Source organism: Benincasa hispida, chromosome 2, assembly GCF_027475165.1.
Source record: "Benincasa hispida cultivar pf3 chromosome 2, pf3_genome.v1.1, whole genome shotgun sequence".
NCBI lineage: Eukaryota > Viridiplantae > Streptophyta > Magnoliopsida > Cucurbitales > Cucurbitaceae > Benincasa > Benincasa hispida.
This window is the reverse complement of record NC_143479.1, coordinates 57519762-57537616: the sequence shown is the minus strand read 5'-3', so window position 1 is coordinate 57537616 and position 17855 is coordinate 57519762. Positions and strand designations below refer to the sequence as shown.

At 34.7% G+C, this 17855-nt stretch overlaps 3 protein-coding genes across 5 annotated transcripts; 1 reads left to right on the top strand and 2 right to left on the bottom strand.

Moving 5' to 3' along the window:
* Positions 1-3881: 3881 nt before the first annotated feature.
* LOC120070955 (F-box/LRR protein) lies at positions 3882-9052 on the top strand. The gene is made up of 6 exons (XM_039022889.2): positions 3882-5884; positions 6315-6748; positions 6851-7012; positions 7695-7770; positions 8362-8517; positions 8667-9052. Exons 1-6 carry the CDS (start codon positions 4070-4072, stop codon positions 8805-8807), a joined length of 2784 nt encoding a protein of 927 aa, XP_038878817.2. The 5' UTR covers positions 3882-4069; the 3' UTR covers positions 8808-9052.
* On the bottom strand, positions 9020-11738 carry LOC120070956 (Acyl-CoA N-acyltransferases (NAT) superfamily protein). 2 transcript variants are annotated; one of them, XM_039022890.2, is made up of 9 exons: positions 11286-11738; positions 10858-11071; positions 10702-10754; positions 10090-10126; positions 9925-9990; positions 9728-9832; positions 9484-9634; positions 9301-9377; positions 9020-9211 (listed from the first exon to the last, which is right to left on the bottom strand). In XM_039022890.2, exons 1-9 carry the CDS (start codon positions 11393-11395, stop codon positions 9125-9127), a joined length of 900 nt encoding a protein of 299 aa, XP_038878818.1. In that variant the 5' UTR covers positions 11396-11738; the 3' UTR covers positions 9020-9124. The 2 variants fall into 2 exon arrangements, with proteins under 2 accessions (XP_038878818.1, XP_038878819.1); XM_039022891.2 differs by lacking the exon at positions 9728-9832 and having other exon boundaries at positions 11286-11733.
* Positions 11739-13389: 1651 nt separating this feature from the next.
* On the bottom strand, positions 13390-16242 carry ORG4 (OBP3-responsive protein 4 (ORG4)). Of its 2 annotated transcripts, XM_039023783.2 has the most exons (5): positions 16076-16242; positions 15776-15923; positions 14308-14460; positions 13941-14116; positions 13390-13813 (listed from the first exon to the last, which is right to left on the bottom strand). In XM_039023783.2, the coding sequence occupies exons 2-5, from the start codon at positions 15905-15907 to the stop codon at positions 13711-13713; spliced, it is 564 nt and encodes a 187-aa protein (XP_038879711.1). In that variant the 5' UTR covers positions 15908-15923; positions 16076-16242; the 3' UTR covers positions 13390-13710. The 2 variants fall into 2 exon arrangements, with proteins under 2 accessions (XP_038879711.1, XP_038879712.1); XM_039023784.2 differs by lacking the exon at positions 16076-16242 and having other exon boundaries at positions 15776-16057.
* Positions 16243-17855: the final 1613 nt, after the last annotated feature.

Here is a 17855-nt window from a genome sequence, read left to right as displayed (position 1 = left end):
ATTGTATCTATTGAGCTACTAAGGGAACTTTAATTGCCAGGCAAAGTTTTGTTTTTCTGAGATCTTTCATCTCAAATTCTTTCTTAAGATATTTCATTGCCTTTCTCTTCAGAAGTTCCAATTATATTCAAGTCATCAATATATACAATTATAAAAGCAATCCTGATTGTGATTTCTTTATAAAAATACACAGATATATTGGATTATTTTTATATTCTTCTTTAAATAAATATCCACTCAGACGATTATACCACATCCGTCCTGATTGTTTCAATCCATATAGTGATCTCTGTAACTTTATTGAATAAAATTCCTGGGAATTTAATGTATATGTTTCAGGTACCTTAAATCCTTATGGGATTCTCATAGAAATATCATTGTCAATAGATCCCTATAAATATGTTGTGACTACATCCATAAGATGCATATCCAGACTTTTATACATAGTCAAGCCAATTAAATATCTTAATGTAATTGCATCCACCACCGGAGAATACGTCTCCTCAAAATCAATACCAGGTCTTTGTGAAAAACCTTGTGCAACTAGTCTTTCTTTATATCTTGTGACCTCATTAATTTCATTTCTTTTCCTCATAAATACACATTTGTATCCCACAGATTTTACACCTTCTGGTGTTCAGACTACTGGTCCAAAAACTTGACGTTTTGAAAGTGAGTTTAATTCTGCCTCGATTGCTTATTTCTACTGAAGCCAATCTTTTCTATTTCGATATTCTTCAACAGATTTTAGTTTAGGATCCTCATTTTCAGATATAATATCAAGAGCAACATTATAAAAAAAAATATTGTCAATAATTACATTAGTTTGATTCCATCTTTTTCCTGTCATGATATAGTTTATTGAAATCTCATTATTATTTTTAGATATTTCTCCTTTCTCACTAGTCATATCGAGGATTTCTTCATGGATATTTACATCCTCAACCAAGTCTTTTTCACTATTAATTATTTTTCATTTTCGAGAATTTTTATCTTTGGAACCCATTGGTCTACTACGCTTCTGTCGTATTCTAGACTCATTCAACAACTAGTTGTGTCGGGATATCAATTTTTGATGCAACATTTGCAGCTGGTATATGTGACTTAGTTACTTTTTTTGTATCTATAAATGCATCTGATAATTGATTTGCTATATTTTGCAAATAAATTATTTTCTGAACTTCAAGTTCACATTAATCTGTACAGGGATCTAAATGAGACAATAACGATACATTCCATGTAATTTCTTTTTCCAACTTCTTAATTCCTCCCCCAAATGTTGGAAAATTTGTCTCATTAAAATGACAATCAGCAAATTGTGCAGTAGATACATCACCCGTCAAGGGTTCAAGATATTTAATAATTGATGGGGAATCATATCCAACATATATTCCCAACTTCCTTTGAGGACTCATCTTAGTGCGTTGTGGTGGAGCAATTGTCATATACTGCACATCAAAAAAATTTCAGATGGGAAATATTTGGATCATGACCATAAGATAATTGTAATGATGAGTACTTATGATAAGTTACTGGCCTAATGTGTACAAGTGACGATGCATGCAAAATAGCATGTCCCCATACAGATGAAGGAAGCTTAGCTCTCATGAGTAATGGTCTTGCAATTAATTGCAAACATTTTATAAATGATTTTGCTAAACCATTTTGTGTATGAACATGAGCTACAAGATGTTCAACACTTATCCCAATTGACATACAATAATTATTAATTATCAAAATCTTGGGATATAAATTCACTAACATTATCAAGACGAATGGTCTTAATTGTATAATCAGGAAATTGTGCTCTTAACTTAATTATTTAAGCAAGTAATCTTGCAAATGCAAGATTTTGACTTGATAATAAGTACATGTGTGGCCATCTACTGGATGCATCTATTAATACCATTGGTCCACTTGGTGGGTTAATAGGTCCACATATATCACCATGAATTCGTCCTAAAAATGCAGGTGATTTATTCTCTACTTTAGTTGGTGATGGTCTAATTATCAATTTTCCTTGCGATTAATTATATTATTCTCATATACGAATAATTTTCCTTGAGATTATTGAGATATATGAATTGTATATTAATGCATTATTAATTGTAAATTTTTTTTCCCTTTCGGATAAATAATATTTGTTTTTCCAAAACCTTCCATCAAGTTTGCAAAACCTAATATCGTATTGACTTTTGTTTTCAGCATTGTCCGTTTGGAAAAATATTTTTTACTTGTAAGTATTGTATGTGTAGTTGCACTGTCTGCCAAACATAGATCTTATTTTCTCATTTTTTAAACATCCAACATATGAAAATAATTCATATTTTTTCATTAAAAGAAAATAATTACAATAAGAAAAACAACACTTAAAATATACAAAAGTTACTAAAAAATCATGAAGATAGATAAAATAAAACAATAAAATTAAGTCTAGATATTCTCAAAATCAAAAGAAACACTTGGTGTTCCATCAACTGCACCAATCTTCTCTTCAAGAGATTCAAAGAAGTCCGAGACATCCAAATTTGTCATATAGGATGGGTCAAATATATCATTACCTTGGTATGCAAAATTTGCTTCCACATTTTTCTCTTTTTCCTTCAGGGAGGCTTGATAAAGGTCAACTAAGTATTTTGACGTATGACAGATATGTGACCAATGCCCAGTCATTCCGCATCAGAAGCATTTATTTTCAACATTTTTTTAACTCTTATCTTGTGGAGTTTTTCCTTTGTGATCATCCTTTTGTGTGGTTCTTTTGAAATTTGAATGATTAAAACGATCACCACGAAAATAATAATTATTTCTTCATCTACCACGGTCACGACCTTGACCTCGACCATGATTATTATTAAAATTCACAACATTCACTTCAAGGAATGGTGTCGTTCTGATTGGTTGAGATTCATGATTTTTCATCAATAACTCGTTATTTTGTTCGACCAAGAGAAGACATGAAATTAATTCAATTTACTGTTTAAAATCTTTCTTTCGATATTGCTGCTGCAGGAGTATATTCGAGACATGAAATGTAGAAAATGTCTTATCTAACATATCAGAATCAATAATTTTCTTTTCGCATAATAACAATTTTTTTAACTAGTTTTAAATAATGTAGAGTTGTAATTACTTACTGATTTGAAATCTTGTAGCCTTAAATGCATCCACTCATAACGAGCTTTAGGAAGAATAACAGTTTTTTTTATGATCATACCTCTTTTTCAAATTTTTTTCACAAGATACGGGGATTTTTTATTGTAAGATACTTCATTTTCAATTTCTCATGGATATGATGATGAAGGAAAATCATAGTTTTTGCTTTGTTCTGACTAGATGTCGTATTTTCTTCTTTAATAGTCTTCCCAAGATTTATAGCATCCAGGTGGATTTCGGCATCAAGTACCTATGATAAATTAATTATTGTCGTTAATATCAAGGGTAGCAAATTCTAATTTTGTGAGATTTGTCATGGTAGCACTATCATAAATATTATACTTATGTTAGAAATTTAATAAATATTGAATATGCAAAATAACATTAAATTTATTAATTATAACGAGAAAAGAAAAACCGTCATACCTTTAGGACCTACCTTTAGCGGGAAAAACGACAGAAGCTCGTGTTGATAACATGTTCTGAATTTGAGGAGCACAACGGGAACACGAATGGTAATAAAATAAAATAAAACAAAGTAATGAGAAAATTCTCGAAATTCTCAACTTTCTCCAATTTGTAGGGAATTTGTTCACATGTGATTTTAAGATCCACCAAATGTCACTATTTATAGGAAGATGTGAATTTAATTGGATACCAAATAGCATGACTTTAGGACACAAAGCAATGGACTTATAAAAGACAAAATATAATGTGGACGACGAGAGAGAGGCAATTGGCGGGAAAGCGCAACCGTCCGAAAGTAGCGTGAAGGAGAAGCTTCTGGTCTCTTCCTAATGCAAAAAAAACCTAACCAAGAAAACCACTTCTCCGTCGCTCTGATTTTCTCCGGCGCCGCTGCCTCCAGTCTTCCGACCACATTCCTTCCTCCTCCGCCACACGATTCTTCTTTATGACGGTTCTTCGGTCTCGTGAAGTTATCCCTCCGCCACCCACTCCCAAATCCCTAAAATCCCCTTCCAAAACTCTCCGTCATCCTTCTACGCCCTCTCAACATCATGAAATCCAACCCCCTCACTCTCCTCCCCATCCTTCCCCTCCTTCATGGACCGCTTCTGTCGCTGATTCCACTGCCTTGCCCTCCGATGGCGTCTCCAGTCCCGGAGTTTCTCGGAGGCGGAGTTCCCGACTTGCTGCGAAAGGGCTTGGCGCTGAGCATTCTGATGTTGATCACGTTTGTGATAACTCCCCCGGAAAGAAGATGAAAGCGGACACGATTGAAAATCGAGATTTGAACCTGGCCTCTGATGGGAAGTTGGAGGTTCGTTCAATTTGTACTGAATTTGAGGGTTTAGGGGTTAATGAAGGGGCCGAGAGCTTGAATGAACCTAGGCGGAGAATCGATTTTGAATTTACAGGGTCGAAGAGGGACGAGGTTGATGTAAACGGGAAGAGAAAATTGAACCCCAGTATGGATTCGCCTGCTGGGGAATTGGTCGATGAAAGTCCTGAGAGTAAAGAGTGTGTCAGTTTACGTTCGGGGAAGAGAATTTTGAAGACGATGAAACAAGCAATTGGTTTGGACATTGGTACACCCCAAGGTAATGTTGATGGGTTAGTAGAAAAGTGGAGGGGTTTAAAGGATAGTGACAATGTTTCAATTGATCTGAATCGAAATGGAGGAGTTGTGATGAAAAAGCTAAAGGAGGAGTGCTCAAGAATTGAAGAGAATGGTTGTACCAATAGTAGGAATAGGTTCAGCCGAAGAGAAAAGGGTAAATGGATTGTTGATGACCAAAGTTCAAATAGAAATGATACGGTTGTATTACATTCTGAGCGAAACAATGAGGTGTTAAGTGATAGTCTAGTTGAGCATCAAAATTATCGGTTGGTTCGTGAAAGACCGAAGGGAATAGTAATTGAAGAAGGTACAACAAAGTTGTCTGGTGCAAGTTACAATGATGGAGGGGATATGGATGCTAACGGCTATACTGCCATTGAAGGAGATGCTTCAGAACATAATAGTGAAGGGAAATTGATTGCAGAAGCTCTGTTGTCTCTATCTGAAGAATTTATAATGGATTCAGAATCGAGATATAAATATAGTTCCATAGAAGGTGAGGCTTCAGGCACTGCACATCTGGCAGATGATGGCCCTCAGAGCAATGACAGTCAAGAGATGGAGTCTAGTTCGGAAGAGGAAGGTCATTTGCATTTTGCTGCCCCACAGAGACAGTGGATGGCTTTATCAGGTGACTCGTACATAAGAAGAACAGCTATTGAGTTTGCTCGTTATAATGAGGACAATGATAGTTTGCAGAATGTTGAGGCTGAAGGTGAAGATGATATGAAAGATTGGCCTGGCCCCTTCTCTACTGCAATGAAGATTGCTAGTGACCGAGCGAACGGTGTACGAGTACGAGTTACAAAATCTTCAGAGGAGGAGAATGACCCTGCACCAGTTGAATGGATCCCTAAAAAGAAAATGTGTCGTAGCCGGTTCCAGTCTTTGCCTCCCTCATTGGGAGATTTGTGCTTAAGGGTTCTTGCTGAAAATGCCGATTCAATTTCTTCACTGGATTTTGTCCCAGATACTTTCAGGCATAAGCTTAGTTGGCTACTTTGTGATTCTCGAAAAATGAACAGTTGTTTTTTGAATCTTCTTCTCTGTGGTTCCCCAACTGAAGTCTGTATAAGGGACTGCTCTTGGCTGAGTGAAGAGGAGTTTGTGAAATCTTTTCAAGGGTGTGACACTAGCAAATTAATGGTACATATAGTTTCCAGCATTAAATTAATTAATTACCGCAATGTTAAAAATTCTAATAGGACTATGAATTTTGATGCGTTTTTTTCATTATTCTTCATGTGGGGGATTAATCATGAGACATCGAAAACTTGATGTAGATATTGCTGCATTGGGCAAAATCCTGCTTCTTAGTATCTTAAATCTTGGAAGAGAACCTCTCTTCACCACTCTTTAAATTTTTCAAAAAATAAACTTCAATATTTCTAATGTATGGTGTTCTTCTTCCTGCCGTTCCTTTTGACTTGGAAACTTGTGTTATGAAGGAATGGAATATGTTTCTTAATAGTATCATCTTTCTTTTGGCTGAATTATGCACAGATTAGGCTTACAGCTTGTTGTGTAGTTCATGCTCTGAATTATGTAAATTCCATTTTCTGTTTCTTTGGACCAGATACTCCAGCTTGACCAATGTGGACGTAGTATCTTAGATTTTGTTGTATTATCTACATTGGCTCGGTCATCAAATAGCTTACCTGCCCTGAGGTCGTTATCCCTAACTGGTGCATGTCGTCTTTCTGACGTTGGTATCGCTGCACTTGTATGTTCTGCTCCTGCATTGCAATCTTTAAATCTGAGCCAGTGCTCCTTTCTCACCTTCTCAAGTATAGACTCTATAGCCAATTCTCTAGGATCAACTCTGAGGGAATTGTATCTGGATGATTGCCTAAAAATCGATCCAGTGCAGATGGTTCCTGCAATGAAGAAGCTTCAACATTTGGAAGTGCTGTCATTAGCTGGGATCGGAGATATTTGTGACAAGTTCATCCAAGAATTCCTGACAGCTGGGGGCCATAATCTGAAGGAACTCATTTTAACCAATTGTGTGTATGTTTCTTGAACATATCTCTATGGATTACTGTTATCAAAACCATTACTTTACATCATTTTGTTTTTGTCTTTGAACTCTGCTTTCTTTCTTGGGTGCAGGAAATTGACCAATAAATCCATAAAAGCCATCTCAGAAACTTGCTCTTCTCTGCGTGCTATAGACCTTGTGAATCTGTCAAAGCTAACGGATTATGCTTTATGCTGTCTTTCAAGTGGTTGCCAGGCTCTTCAAAAGTTAAAGCTTTCCCGAAATCTTTTCAGGTTCTAACCAGAGTTCTCTTATTTAGTTCTTCAATGCTTACTTTCATTTGTTATAAGTTCAAAAGACGTCAACCTCACCATATTTCTATATAGTATTTTGCTGCTACAATAATTGGTTAGATTGAAACAATCCTAACACTGTTGCCCTTCTAGCAATTTGTTATAGTTGTCAAGCCATATTTATCTTTGTTGTGACACTTTTTATTTCTCATGAGGCTCATTAATAATTGTCGAGCCATATTATCTTTTATTGCGACACTTTTTATTTCTCATGAGACTCATTTAGAATTGAAACTCTGTAACTAAATATAACCTTTAATATTCTTAATGATCGTTATTCTGGATGGTTATTCACGCCTGATGGATTGTATTGTATATTTAAAAGGTTTTTTCACTGTCGTGTTTTCGAAGTGTTATAGAAAAGATTACAAATAAATTACTTATGTTATTTCCAATTGGTAAGTGATTATTTACCCAGTAACTTTCTAATGTTTGTTTCAGTTTGAGTTTATATGTATATAGGAAACAATTTGTTTCAGTTTGAGTTTATTTAGGATAAGTATCAGAAAGCAAACAGTATCAAGAACAATCCTGTTCAAAAGTATTACACTTTGCATGAGATGTTGGTACTTAATATCTGCAGTATTTGGCTGATCAATTCAATATCATTTATTCTTGTCAGTGATGAGGCTGTTGCTGCATTTGTGGAGATGTCAAGAGAGAATTTAAAAGAACTTTCACTGAACAATGTCAGGAAGGTGCGTATTTACATCTTTTTCCCTAATATGCATCTTTCTTTTTCCTGGAACAAATAAATGTAGACGTACAACTCGAGCCTAGAAAGCTTCACAGATTAAAGCAATGAAGTTGATATCGATATCAAAATTTCAATTTTACATATATATCAACTAAATATCAATATTGACGAATATTTCTGTAAGTTACAAAATTTATAAAATTTGTTTAGATTAATAATTAAATTGTTTATACCCTGAACTAAATTATGGATACTGCTATTAGTGTTCCTATTCATATTAGGCTAAGTAGATAAATATTTTTTATGTTTTATAAGTATTTATAAAAGATGTTAGAGATCTTCATGGATATTTAATATCGATGTCGGACCTTTTGATTTATGGATGTATTGACATATCAACGAATATTTTCATCTTTGGAAAGCTTATGGGATGGGACATATATATTTCCTGCTATGCGCTTCATAAATGTATTTGCCACATATCATGATGCCCCTCGCTTTGCTAGGCCATTCTTGATTAATTGAGGCTAGTGACTAATGATTTCAAGTAAAGTTCATCGAAGATGTTGGTTTTCCTTGTTGGTTACTGCAGGTTAGCCGCTGCACAGCAATTTCGCTCGCCTGTTTTTCTAGGAATTTGGTTAGTCTCGACCTATCCTGGTGTCGAAAACTGACCAACGAAGCACTAGGCTTGATTGTTGATAATTGCCCATCTTTAAGAGTGCTCAAACTCTTTGGATGTTCTCAGGTGTGTTTCTCAGTCTGAACCCTCCACGTGTGCTATGTTTTACAACATTAAGAAGAAATTTACTTGTTTTGTCTCTTTTTGTTTTTTTTTTCACTGGAAACTGTCAAAAGCTGCTGTATAACATTTAAGACATGACTTGGTTTTAATAGGTAACAGATGTATTTCTCGACGGACACTCGAATCCAAATGTAGAGATTATTGGACTGAAGCTGTCTCCAGTTTGGCATGTCAAGCATCACAACCGTTACGAAGGTCCAAGTTATTATTCCTCTGTGCCATCCTCATGTTAATTTTGAGGGATTGGTTTTAGCTAGAATCATTTTGCTGCCCTTCATATTAAAATACAAGAGTGATCTGTGCAAGCGCCCTTTTTTTTTTTTTTTTTTTTTTTTTTTTTTTTGGTTCAAGACCTCAATTAGCTTCCTACAAAACACTTGTGTATGAACTGTAAATGCTAGTCATCTTTTTTGTAGAAACATTGTATATAGGCATTACACAAGAATGGAAGAATTGACTTTTACTTTTACACATCAAATTTCATTGTGCTCATACTTTTTGTGAGTTTCCAAATTTCAATTGTCAGTACAAGGATAAGTGAATATCGACATCAATGTACATTGTTAAGCTTCCCTGTGTTAATACATAGTAGGTAAGTTTGTTCCTCCACCAACTGTGAACTTGCTATTTCGACCACCTGGAAATTGTAACATATGTGTGAGCTTCACGAAGTGAAACCGTATGCAACAAAGATGAGGGAGCTTTAAATGCAAAGGTAGACGTTACCTCAAAGCCTATCTTTTGGTACAACACTTGGGCGGGTGTGTTGTTTCTATGTACATGCACGTATACCTGTTCAATACCTGCAACAGAAATCTTATTAGAAACCATATTTGCAAGCATTGCATTTTGATATAGTTTTAGTACACCAAGGGAGGGTGGAAAGTTTCATCTTTCTTCAAATTATACCACCGGATCTCGCTGTTACAACTGCAAACTTCAACATATTGCTAGCAATACCCTGACGACGTGCTGCTTTCGCTACGCATAGGTTTGAAATATATGCATATTTATTCGGTATCTCTTTGTTGATGCTGCATACATGACTCTTCTCTCTTTCCTGCATATAAAAATGGTTTCTTCACATAGTTAGCCGAAGGGAAGAAGGGGAGATGAGGAAGAAGTAGATAGTAAACATAAATTTGGTTTTGACCCCTGGGAAAGTCTCGCCATGCATCAAATGCCTCGAGCTCATATCAAGAGTTGCTACTACACTTTTAATCACTGTATGTTTAATATGCTTCTGCTCCTTCCTTACCTGAGAAAGTTCAGAACATGACTTCAGAGCCAATTCCCCAAGCATAATAGTATAAGTTCACGGTTTACAACTTTAGAGACAAAATTTCACACCGTAACAACGCATGTACATGTCTGTCCATGTTGCCCACTGCCTCTTTTTTTTATGGCATTGAACTCCTGCAACATACAGGGGATACATATAGAAAGTAAGGGTAACGAGTCAATTTATCTCAACCCCACTCTAGCAGCAGATTAAATAAATCTAGCCATTCCTACCTGTTCTGCAAATTTCCTTTTGAAGCTATCAACATATCTGTGTTAAAGCAGAGCTACAATCAGTTGTGTTCCTAGAATTCCCATTATTCTATTCTATTGACAACTTATGAGCTTTGAAATTTCAAAATATTTGTTATCATCAACAGCTTCTTGGTTTTCTACTCTCAAACCCATTTTATATCAGGCCACTCTCTATATAAATTCCCAGAAACCTAAAAGCTCTGTCCTAATGTTCTAAAGTCAAGTTTATGGAATATGAGTTTTTTGTATGAATCTCTTCACAGGGGTTAATGACCCGCCTCTACAAATATATGAAATCTAACCTTCTATTTACGTCAGAGAACACAACGACCCATGTCTACGTAGTTTTAAAGTGATAGTCATTCTCCATCGCGATCTTCATTTATGCTCTCACATAAGTAGAAGTTAGTGGAGGTAGGTCATTAATCATAAATACCCCTATGGAAGGGTCATGAGTACAAAAATCTCATGGAATATTGAGTATTAAAAACCCTATCCTTTTAAGCTTTTAGCTTCTTCTACAAACAAAAAAAGGAGTGGCTATGTTTTTGAGAAGATAAGCTATGTGCAAGAGACAAGAAGTTTCTTTACCGTTCATTTGATCGATTCTCCCAATGACTTTCAGCCCGAAGCCATGCCGCTGTCTACCACAAACACCACCACTCATACTTAAGATCCAAAGACAATGATTTTGAGGTACTGAGGTTTTGAAGATTTCTTCCAATGTACAAAGATCAAATCACTTACCCACAATTCCTCATCAAGCACAGCCTCCCTCGCTACGAATTGACCGAACTCTAATCTTCTTTTGTGAACTAAATCCTGCTCGGCCGGCGGCGGCCGGTTGAACTGTAACTCGTTTGCGGCCAATGGTTTTGACTGCGGCAGCAACAGTGGCGTTGAAATCTGAATAGAAACTTCTTCCTTCCTCATCGTTTGATGCGATTTAGAATCCATTGTCCTATTTCAAATTCAACAAATTAAATCCTCCGTATCGTCCGCTCCATTCCCGCCGGAAATCAAATTATAGAGAATTTCGTAACAAATGTTCAAGCAGAGCGGATAAATAGGAACCTTATCCAATCAAATCAACGACTATAAAAGATGAACAAGAAATCGGTGCCAGAATCGAACCGAAGGAAGAGAAAAAGAACAGAGTCAAAGTTTAAACTTACATAGTCCACGGGGCAAAGGCGAAGGTTCTATGAAATTTGAGATGATTTCGGTATCCACCTTGGACTGATCCCAAAAATTCCGGCCGGTAAATTGATATTGCCGCCGACATAGAAACCGTAGGTTCGTTGGTAAGAACAAATTCTTCACCCTCCGAACAGAACAAAAGAAGGAGCCGGATAGGGCAATAATAATCCCCCTTGTTCTTGAGCAAAGAAAATCGTCAGAAAAACAAATTGAAGGTAAAGAGAAGCAAAACACATCGAAATTTCTTCAGAATAGAAATCAAGGAAGAAGACAATCGGGGATTCCCAATCCGCCCTAACGCCGGCACTGGGCGGCGCTTGCGGCAGAAGAAGAACGACGACCACAATCGGCTTCTTCCCTTAATTTTCTCTTTTTTTAATTTTGCGGATTTTCCTTTTCCGAAAGTTATTTATAAGGTAAAGCGATCCTTTCAGATTCCGCCACGTTTCATAAATCTTACTCCAAATAGATGATATTTATGAGGTCAATTTTAGTCTACAAATTCTCTCTATTTAAATTTTAAATTGTTTTTAACTTATTGTTTTCCAATTTTGGATTTTTGTTCAACCAACAAATTTAAGACACTTACCGAAAGTTAAGAGTTTTGCATCCTTAAATTATGGTAATTGTTAGGTTTTTTTCACTCTCGCTCTATGGTTTTTCTACTATTCGGTCTTGCTCTCGCTCTTTGCTCTTTAGCCTTGCACTTGACTTTTAGCTCATGTTCTTTTTATTATAAGAAAAAAGAACAAGAGTTACAAGATTGAAAGCAAGAGAGCAATGGACGAGAATAATGAGTTTCAAGAGTTAAGAGTCCAATATGCGTGAACAATAAGATGATTTTTATAATTTTCATCAATGATAGAAGCAATTTTTTTATAAAAAAAAAAAATTAATTTTAAAAAGTGAGACTAATTTCATTTTAAGCCTAAATTCTAAGTAAACAATATAGTTATCTCATCTTTACTCATCTTTATTAATAACTTTAAGTTAAGTGATGATGTAGAATATTCATTAAATAAATGTAGATCAATTTGGCATGGTGTTTGCAGATATGTCTAAACAAAAGTTGGTTGATTTATCATTGAGAAAACTATTAGTAATGGCATAGATATTTGAAAGATATGACCAAATTATAGAGACTAGATTAAAACCGAACATGAATTGTAGTAATGAAATTGACCCTCATATTTACGCTTTAACATAAAATAATGCTTAGGTCTTTTAAGTTCAAGTGACCAAAAGACTGATTTGTTAAAAGCATCTATGAAGTGAAGAGTAAACTATCAATTTCTACTTTTGATCTTCCATAGAATAATTAAGATTAAAAAGAAAAAAGAAAGAAAGAACGAACTTTCAGCTTCTACTTTTAATATTCATTTATGGAATAATTAAGATTGAAATAAAAACAAGAAGAATAAAGGAAGAAAAATTGATAGTACAAAACTCCATTATTGTAAGATCGAATATAGATAAGTACAATAAATCCATTAATTTGCTTTGTGGATAAAAACCAGCAGCGATTAGAGCTGTTTTTAGGTAGCAGCCACGTGGGTGAAGTGGAGGGGATCCACAAAGAAATATAATAATAATAAGTTCGAAAAATATCAATTTAGGGTTGTATTAATTTAAATTATAAACTAATAATTGTGTCAATTTAGAAAATCGTTCGTCCATTTACTATAATTATCATTTTCTAAAATCGACGTTTAGAAAAGTCCACGATGTTTGAGAATCAGTGCAGGAATGATTTTCAAACATAATTGTAATGAAATATCAAAATTGATTGGCTTATGAAAATTTAAAAAATTGACTCAAATCATAAATTTTCCATGATATTAGTCAAACGAAATCTAAATGAGGGTGTAAATTGATACAAATACAAAAGTTCAAGATTTTAATTAATACAATCCCAAAATTTAAGAGTAAGATTCATATTTGACCTAAGTTGATTACAAATTTAGTTCTACATTTTTTAGCTTATGTTTATCTGATACCTAAACTTTCAAATGTGTGATTAATACGTTCTTAAACATTTAAAATATCTATTTTTTTTTTTTCAAATAGATCTCTGGCATATATATAAATTATGTATAATTCTTGATTCATTTACTTTGGAACAAACGAGTAATAGAAATATCCATGTTCCTCAAGATTCCTAACCTTGATTGATTCATCAAATGTACAAAAAAGATTGAATAAAAAAACATGAGTAATGAAAGAGAGAGAGAGAGCTCCAAAATCTAAAGCAACTTGTAAATTTTGTCATCCTGAGAAAATAGACCAACAAATTTTCATCTTTTAGAAGCTTTGAATTATACACTGCTGCTATACTTTTCACCTTCTCAAGTTCACAATGGGTGATGTTAAAGCTGACAAGATTCTGGATTGTATTATTCATCAAGATTCATCACTGTGAGTGACAATGGCTTCAATTCTATCAAGTGAGGCTTCCAATCTTCCTGAATTCATGTTAAACAATGGTTCACCGGTTCCTAGAGCCCTGTCGAAAACAAGGCCAATATTACGGAAATCAGCTGAGAATTTCTATAACAATTTAAGCTCTAGTTAATGATGATTTATAGAGATCTTTGGAACAGAGATTATATTGAGGATGAATATTTCCACACCCTGTAATTTCAGGAAGAACATAATCTGCCCTCCATCCGAAGCGGAAATCCAATCCTGGAAACGGGCTAATTGATGACTTGTTCCGTATGCGAGATACACCATCTCCACCTAAACATGTGGTTAGCTTCCATTTCCAACCAGTGGCATGCATCTGAAAATTATGTCCGATACCGACCTATGGTTGTATTTCGAGAAACAGAAAACAGAATTGAATGTCATCTACAGTACAGATTGAAAACCACACACTTTCTTCTTTTTGGGTAAGACAGTATAGTGTAGGTGATCATATATAATCTCCTTTTAGCTATGATATACGAAGGGCTCTGGCTCTGTTTCCTTACAACAAGTGGGTTAGAATTTTTGTACCTGAAGATTTAGAAACTTGGCAACAGGAATCTTTTTGGAAAGAAGACGTATGTCTTGACGAATTGGCTCGTAGATAAATTTCCAACGCTGATTTGGATATAATGGCTTCAGAACAAGCTTAGCTTCATATTCATTACATGGCGCATTATAGAACTGAACCAAATAACCAATGCAAATCCATTAAATCTAAGAGTACACAAATTGACATGAACCATGCATACTGCATACAAGAGTTTCAAAGAATGTAAAAAACAGGAGTGTATTACCCTCTTATTGTATAATACAATCTATTCATTTCATAGACATAGTTAACCATCAAGTTCCACTGTTGCAAAATGACCCATGAGCCACAAAGACTCATAATAACATCGAGAAAGCTTAACCACAGAAAAATAGTATAGAACCAACCTCAGAAACACAACTACTAAACTCTTTAACTAATTTATCATCAATACGAGCATAGTCTAGTGGATAAGATATTGTTAGAATGCCTTGAAACATAATTTGTATCCATATTTATGTTATTTACAATTTTGGCTTTATGGTTTAAAAAAGTGCGCTACATAAACTCTTTAACTCTATTGGCGCCTCTTAATCTGTATTATATGATATGTCTATCTACTACAAAATCTGATCACTCCTTCTGCTCGTGAATATAGCTAACACACTGTCAATGAATCACATAAATCTCTTTGTCGATTTTTCTATTGTACGTTTTCTGTTTTTTTTTATTGTCAACTTCATAACAGATACCAACTACCATCTTAAAAGTCGATAGTTCGATATTCCACCCTCCAATTGTTGAACTCAAAAGGGAGGCAAAAAACTAATGTTTATCACTCAAACTTGTCACTCAGTTCCAAACAAAACGAACTAAACAGTAAGAACGACCTTCATTAAATGTCGTGCACCTTTACTAGTTACACAACATCACTTTCAAACATGTACGTTACACTCACACCTTATGCTCAAGAAACTACAAGATGTGAAGGAACGCAAAGAATACATGAGACCCTACAAATTCAACTTGGGATCAATCAGCACCAGTGAACTTACTATTCGCTTCTCACTTCCATTTTTCTTTTTCTTTACAAAGGAAATTGCAACTTCCTAAGTTCATCCTAGTTGTCTAAAATTAAACTATCCAGAACCCAGATGTTCAACAAAATCTCTCCAAAGTCCAAACTACAAATTAATATGACTGATATGGACAATTAGCATTTTCTATATAATTTATGCAGCTACTGTCATAAAATAAACTACAGCAAAGCCTTAAAAATGCAGCCCACAGAAGCAAAAACTATCTAAGCAACACTTAGGCTAACAATTACATCCACCAAAGCCACAATTAGCAGTATAAATATATCTTCAAATCATCTGAATAGTGAAACATAGACCATATTTTGAAGGGGACAATACAATATCAATTCTAATGAGATCTAAAAAGCATCCATAGTTGTAGAATTACCTCCAAATTGATACCGACTCGAAAGCCTTGCAACTCTTTGCGAAACTTCAAGAACAATTCCGAGGGCATCAAATTGATACTGCAAAGGTCTTCCCAAGAAGTGGGTTCGTCGCCACTTGATCCGGAATCCATAGTGAAGCAATTGGAACTGAAAATTTAACAGAAATCAAGAAAACCGGAACCATTTTCAGTGAAATTCAGCCACCAAAAACCCCTTAAACCCGAAGAAAATTAGACATAGAACCCAGAAAAATGCTTTGATTTTGAGAGGAAAAGAGAATTGGAAGTCTTGAAACTAACATAAAATGGGCAATTCAGCGCTTATGCATAGATGTATAGCAGGAAGTGCAGTGGGTTGGGGAATACGAGTTTAAGGGAGGGGCTGATTTTTGAGTTCTCGTTCAGATATGAAGGAGGAGAAATTCTCACGGGTTTGTATCTTTTATTTTATTTTATTTTTAGTTGTTAATTTTTAATTTTTTTTAGTATGGGGTTTTTGTAATTTGAGGATTATAAATTAAGTTAATTTTATCGAAATTGGTTAAATAATAACAATAATTTTCATGTAAAAAAATACAATATCTGAGTACATTTTTCAAAATTAAGCGATGTTTATCGCTCCCTAATCAAATTGTTGCAATGGTAATTGATTTTTTTTATTGTTCATAACTTACAAAATATCAGCTTTAATAACTTGTTTTTGTTTTTGTTTTTGACTTGTTTTAATAACTACTTTAATAATTAAAAAAAAAGTAGCTTTAATAACTTGTTTTTATTTTTGAAATTTAACTAAGAATTCAACCATTGTACTTAAGAAATATGGAAATCATGGTAAGAAATGAGAAGGAAGTAGGCTTAATTTTTAAAAACCAAAAACTAAAAACGAAATGGTTACCAAACGTGGCTATAGTTTTTCAAATTAAATGACAAAAATAGGGTAGTGGAAAAAAAATTTCTAAGATAATGTTGTTAGAAAAACAAATTCTTGATTTAGGATTTAGAGTAAAAATTATTGATAATTTTGGAGTAGTTGAGTATCTGAAGGAAATCTGTATGGTACATGATTTCAAGACTCCGCCTCATCCATCACATTGACAGCCAACGTGTGGCCAACTCTATGTAGTCACTAGGGGTGTTAAAAAATCGAAGACCTCAAAAACCGAACAACCTAACCCAACCCACACTGGTTTGGGTTGGTTCTAAAATAAAATGGTTTCGTTTGGTTTTTTTTTTTTAGTGAACCCCAGCAAGTCGGTTCAGTTCGTGAGTTTAGGGGAGAAAAATTCAGTTTAAACCGAACCGACCTAAATAGCCTCAGCCCATATAAATGTTTTTAGAGTTCTTTCACCTGCAATGTTGTAGATCACTTAACATGTGTTCCTATAGTGATTAGTGAAACCATTTTGGACTTTTTCAATGTTCCGTTTCGTCTTCCTTCTCGTTCTTCATCGTCTCACCATCATTTTTCTTCACAGACTCACAGTCGCCTCTGTCTCTGGAACTCATTCACAGTCGGTCGCTTCACCTTCTTGATCTTTCGTCTTCGTCATTTTGCATTCCATTGTGTTTCTTCACCGTCTGACTTCTTCTTTTTCACTACCCGACCTTCACGTCATGTCGTTGCTTCACAACGTTTACTTGCCTTCACGCCGTCACTGGTTTGCCACCCAACTCCCTTTTTCTTCCTTTTATTTTCTTTATATATTTATTTGCCACTCGTTCATGATTTACCTATGCTCAAATTTTTTTTTTCTTTATTTATTAATATTATAGATGGAAAACAGTGATTTGATCAACACTGAATCATCACCTATAAATGTTCCATATGCATGTTCTAAATGACAGTTATTGGCAAGAGAAAATCAACTAGGCCATTAACTTTAGTGTGGAATCACTTTACAAAGATGGAAAAGTCTAGCATTGAAGGTATTTTATGCAAATGTAACTAATGTGATAATGATTATATTTGTGACTTCATATGGTACTAGTACCTTATGGAAGCATTTGAGAAAATAATGCAGAAATTATCCATTCAGAGAGCAACCTAAAGGGAAAACTATACTAAAGTTTCAACCTAATG

Bases quoted from the DNA above. Each gene is read 5' to 3' on its own strand.
- LOC120070955 (XM_039022889.2), top strand. From the start codon at position 4,070: ATGACGGTTCTTCGGTCTCGTGAAGTTATCCCTCCGCCACCCACTCCC. The intron at 6,749-6,850 runs GTATGTTTCTTG...TCTTGGGTGCAG, and splicing joins CTCATTTTAACCAATTGTGT to GAAATTGACCAATAAATCCA. The intron at 8,518-8,666 runs GTGTGTTTCTCA...TGGTTTTAATAG, and splicing joins AACTCTTTGGATGTTCTCAG to GTAACAGATGTATTTCTCGA.
- LOC120070956 (XM_039022890.2), bottom strand. From the start codon at position 11,395: ATGTCGGCGGCAATATCAATTTACCGGCCGGAATTTTTGGGATCAGTC. The intron at 10,127-10,701 runs GTAAAGAAACTT...GCTTTAACACAG, and splicing joins GAGAATCGATCAAATGAACG to ATATGTTGATAGCTTCAAAA. The intron at 9,378-9,483 runs GTATAATTTGAA...TTTCTGTTGCAG, and splicing joins TGTAACAGCGAGATCCGGTG to GTATTGAACAGGTATACGTG.
- ORG4 (XM_039023783.2), bottom strand. From the start codon at position 15,907: ATGGATTCCGGATCAAGTGGCGACGAACCCACTTCTTGGGAAGACCTT. The intron at 14,461-15,775 runs GTAATTCTACAA...TATTTGGTTCAG, and splicing joins GAGTCGGTATCAATTTGGAG to TTCTATAATGCGCCATGTAA. The intron at 13,814-13,940 runs GTGTGGAAATAT...TGTTTTCGACAG, and splicing joins GTTCTTCCTGAAATTACAGG to GGCTCTAGGAACCGGTGAAC.